This window comes from Triticum aestivum, chromosome 4A, assembly GCF_018294505.1.
Source record: "Triticum aestivum cultivar Chinese Spring chromosome 4A, IWGSC CS RefSeq v2.1, whole genome shotgun sequence".
Taxonomy (NCBI): domain Eukaryota; kingdom Viridiplantae; phylum Streptophyta; class Magnoliopsida; order Poales; family Poaceae; genus Triticum; species Triticum aestivum.
The window spans coordinates 397,533,612-397,536,795 of record NC_057803.1 but is presented as its reverse complement, the minus strand read 5'-3'; the positions used below and the strand labels follow the sequence as shown (position 1 = coordinate 397,536,795).

At 48.7% G+C, this 3,184-nt stretch overlaps 1 protein-coding gene across 3 annotated transcripts; it reads left to right on the top strand.

Annotated features, from left to right (window-relative positions):
* Positions 1–2,221, top strand: LOC123086166 (uncharacterized; the record flags this gene model as incomplete). Of its 3 annotated transcripts, none has more annotated exon segments than XM_044507885.1 (4): positions 1–271; positions 1,351–1,595; positions 1,659–1,790; positions 1,881–2,221. In XM_044507885.1, coding segments are annotated over 3 exon segments (615 nt in total). In that variant the 3' UTR covers positions 2,154–2,221.
* Positions 2,222–3,184: the final 963 nt, after the last annotated feature.

Here is a 3,184-nt window from a genome sequence, read left to right as displayed (position 1 = left end):
GAGAGGAAATCCACCTTGACGCCGGCGAGGTTCATTTTGGATTCGCAGGGGATTGGGTTGCTCCTCCCATGCAGTCCACCCTACTGTCAGCGCTCATACTCATTTCCCCCCTACTGCCAACGTCAACAGGGAAAGAAGAAAGAGTACCACCCGTGTCCTTCACTCGATCAGGTGCCCACCGACGACCACGATGTGCAGATCGGCGAACCCCTCGCGTGGAGCTCTCTCTTCACCGACATGTAGTTCCTTGACACCTCCATCCATGCCGCAGGTACAAAAAATGCCCAGATCAAATTCTTCAATGTTTGTTCTTCACTCACGGCGAGCAATGCAGGTTGCTCTTCCGTTGCAGGGCACTTGGGTCGTCGGTACAGTACCCAAAAACCAGTGAACTGCGCCCGAGCTTCCGTCCACTGCCTGCAGCTCATTTGGTTCAAGTTTCACGTGTGCGTGGCCATGGATGTGCAGTACGGCAGTGCACATCGTGCAGCTCGCCCTCTGCGCAGTCCACACAAAAAAGGCTCGGGCACCAATTTGTGTGGCTGGCTAACGCATCGCTATGAGCGACCGGTTCACTTCTTTTTAATGGGATGGGAGGCGCATTTCACTTATATATTTTGTGCAGCTCGGCCCAGAGCAACATGCGGCTCTATCGGCGGCGGCTTGCAGTTCCGACCACGAGCCCATGCAGTACGCTGACGCCCTCCATGTTCCCCATCTCCACTTGCAGTCCAGTCACTGGATGCGTGAAGAACGTTTCACTGGATGCGTCTAAAATGTCATAGTGTTGATGCAAATGACAGATCTTTGCTGATTTTACAAACCTGTTTGGCAGGATTTGGTAAATTGATTAGACCAAGGGAATTTGTTTGAAGGTTTCATTGTGTGAGTTACTAAGCTATATAATGGATAACATGGTTATTATTTTAATAGTAACTTTAGCTGACCACCGCATACAGAATGAAAATGGAGCTAGTTAGTAGCCTGTAAGGCATATGGAGATGATACTATTGGTTTCTTTAATTTCCGTATTATTCTATGAACACAGAGCAATTATGATATGTTGTGACCCTTTGAATTAGAATTAGAGTTAATTACACCTGGGGTACATAAACTTTCGCGGCGGTAACGGATTCATACACAAACAAAAAAAACCCATAAAAGTCATACATTAACTCTGATGTGGATTCGTTTAGCTACAAAACGCATGCAAAGTGGACAGATGGGCTGCCACGCACGCAATGGGGTCGGCCGTGTATGCATTTGTATCTTTGCAGTTACCCCCCTCAGTTTACTGAGATTTAACCCGTGGCCATTCTTTCTGTATCCCAATCTCCTTCAAATCCCTAGCTGCGAAGGTGACGCGGCCGGCCCGGTCGTGCACCATGGAGAGACGACGCGGTCGTGCGCCATGGAGAGGTGTTGGGAACAACGTCTTCAACCAAGTCGGCGGCTCTGTCAACGGCGGCTTGGACCAAACCGACGGCGGCTCTATCAACCAAGGCGGCGGCGGCGGCTCTGGCACCGGATGCGACATGGATGGCGAGTGGATAGTCACATCAGAGCTTAGTTTTGTCTCCAAAAAAGCGATGAAGGTATGTTCTTTCCTCGATTTTCTTGTTGTATTTCTTGTTTTTGATTTCACTTTGGAATTTTAGGGGGCATGCGGAATTAGGGTTTCCAATGAAGGATTTGGTGCGGCTGAATGTGGGTGCAAATTGACGCCAGTTATTAGGGTTTGCAATGAAGGATTTGATGCAGGCCGACGATTTCTGAGTTGTCCATACGAGGTATGAGATAAGTTTTTTTATTTGTTTCACTGAATTTTGCACTGTATGACAATTTTGACTGGATGTGTTTCTGTAATTTGAAATGTACAGGGGTTAAACTCCTGTGGGTATTTGAGGTGGATGGATGATGCATGGCAGGGCAGATCAAGGGTGGTAATTGGAAAGCTTGCAAATGACAAGCAGAAGCTACAAAATGCTTTGCTTGACAAGGAACAAGACATTCAGAGGATGAAGAAAGAGAGGAATAAATTAGATGGGCAGAGAAAAAGTAGGGAAAAATTAGATTTGTTTCTAGTACTTGTTGTTCTTGCAAGTGTAGTGATTTATGCTCTAGTTGTATTGGTTAGTAGGGGATTTGTGTGAGGATTTCAAGTATGTGTGACTGTATGATGAACAAGTTTGTCAAGTTTGAAAATTTTCATGCCCAGTTATTTGTCTTTCTTAATCTGCAAATTTGACAAGTTATGTTATCCAACACAGAAATTCAGACAAATAAACTCTCAAATGCAAAATAAGTAGAACACTGAAGAAATTCACTGGATTGACACTGAATTTCTCTGAAGAAGTTCAGTACAGAGTACAACAGTGATTAACACAAACTGAGTAGAACAAAGTTGACTTGATTAACACAAACTGACTTGAGCATTAGAAGATAACAACACAAACTAACTTGGGCAATAACACAAACTAACTTGGGATAAACTGGAGAACTCGGAACTTTCTGAAACTCTCATCACTGCAACAAGAACAAAGTTCTGAAACTCTGAACTTTCTGAACCTCTAGTCCTCCTCGGACGATAGGTCGATGTACTCCGTGACCGGGCGACTGCAGCTTGGCTCCGGACCATGGCTGACATGCGCTGGTGCCTTCTCCGCGGCTGCAGCCTGCCTCCGGACCATGGCGTCGCGCGCCGCACTGTGGTATGCGACGGCCTGCCGCACTCTAGCTGCGTTGATGCCTGAACATCTGCGCGGAGCCCCAGGACTGCTTGGCGCTCGTCGGCGGTGAACATGCGAGTGGATTCTTCCCTCACCGCGGTGTCATTGGAGATGGCAACGACACGTCTGTCGATGGCCGCTTGCAGGTCACGGCTGGCGTGTTCCCTGCGGACTGTGCCGTACGAATTCAGCAGGGCAGTCTGCTGATCAACGGCGGGCACCACGGCTGGGAGCGGCTGCTGCTCGGGTTGGAGGGGAGCGTGCTCCCATGGCTCCCATGGCTCGGGCTCGGGAGTGGTAGGAGAGGGATTGGGCGGCGGAGCAGGGGTGGAAGAGGAACGGGGACGCGCAACGTGATCCCATGTCCCGGTGATTGTTGCCCAGGTGGTGATGAGCTTGCGCACCATGTTAGTGGACGGAAGTGGCTCGAGTTTGGCCATGGTGACCATGGCTTT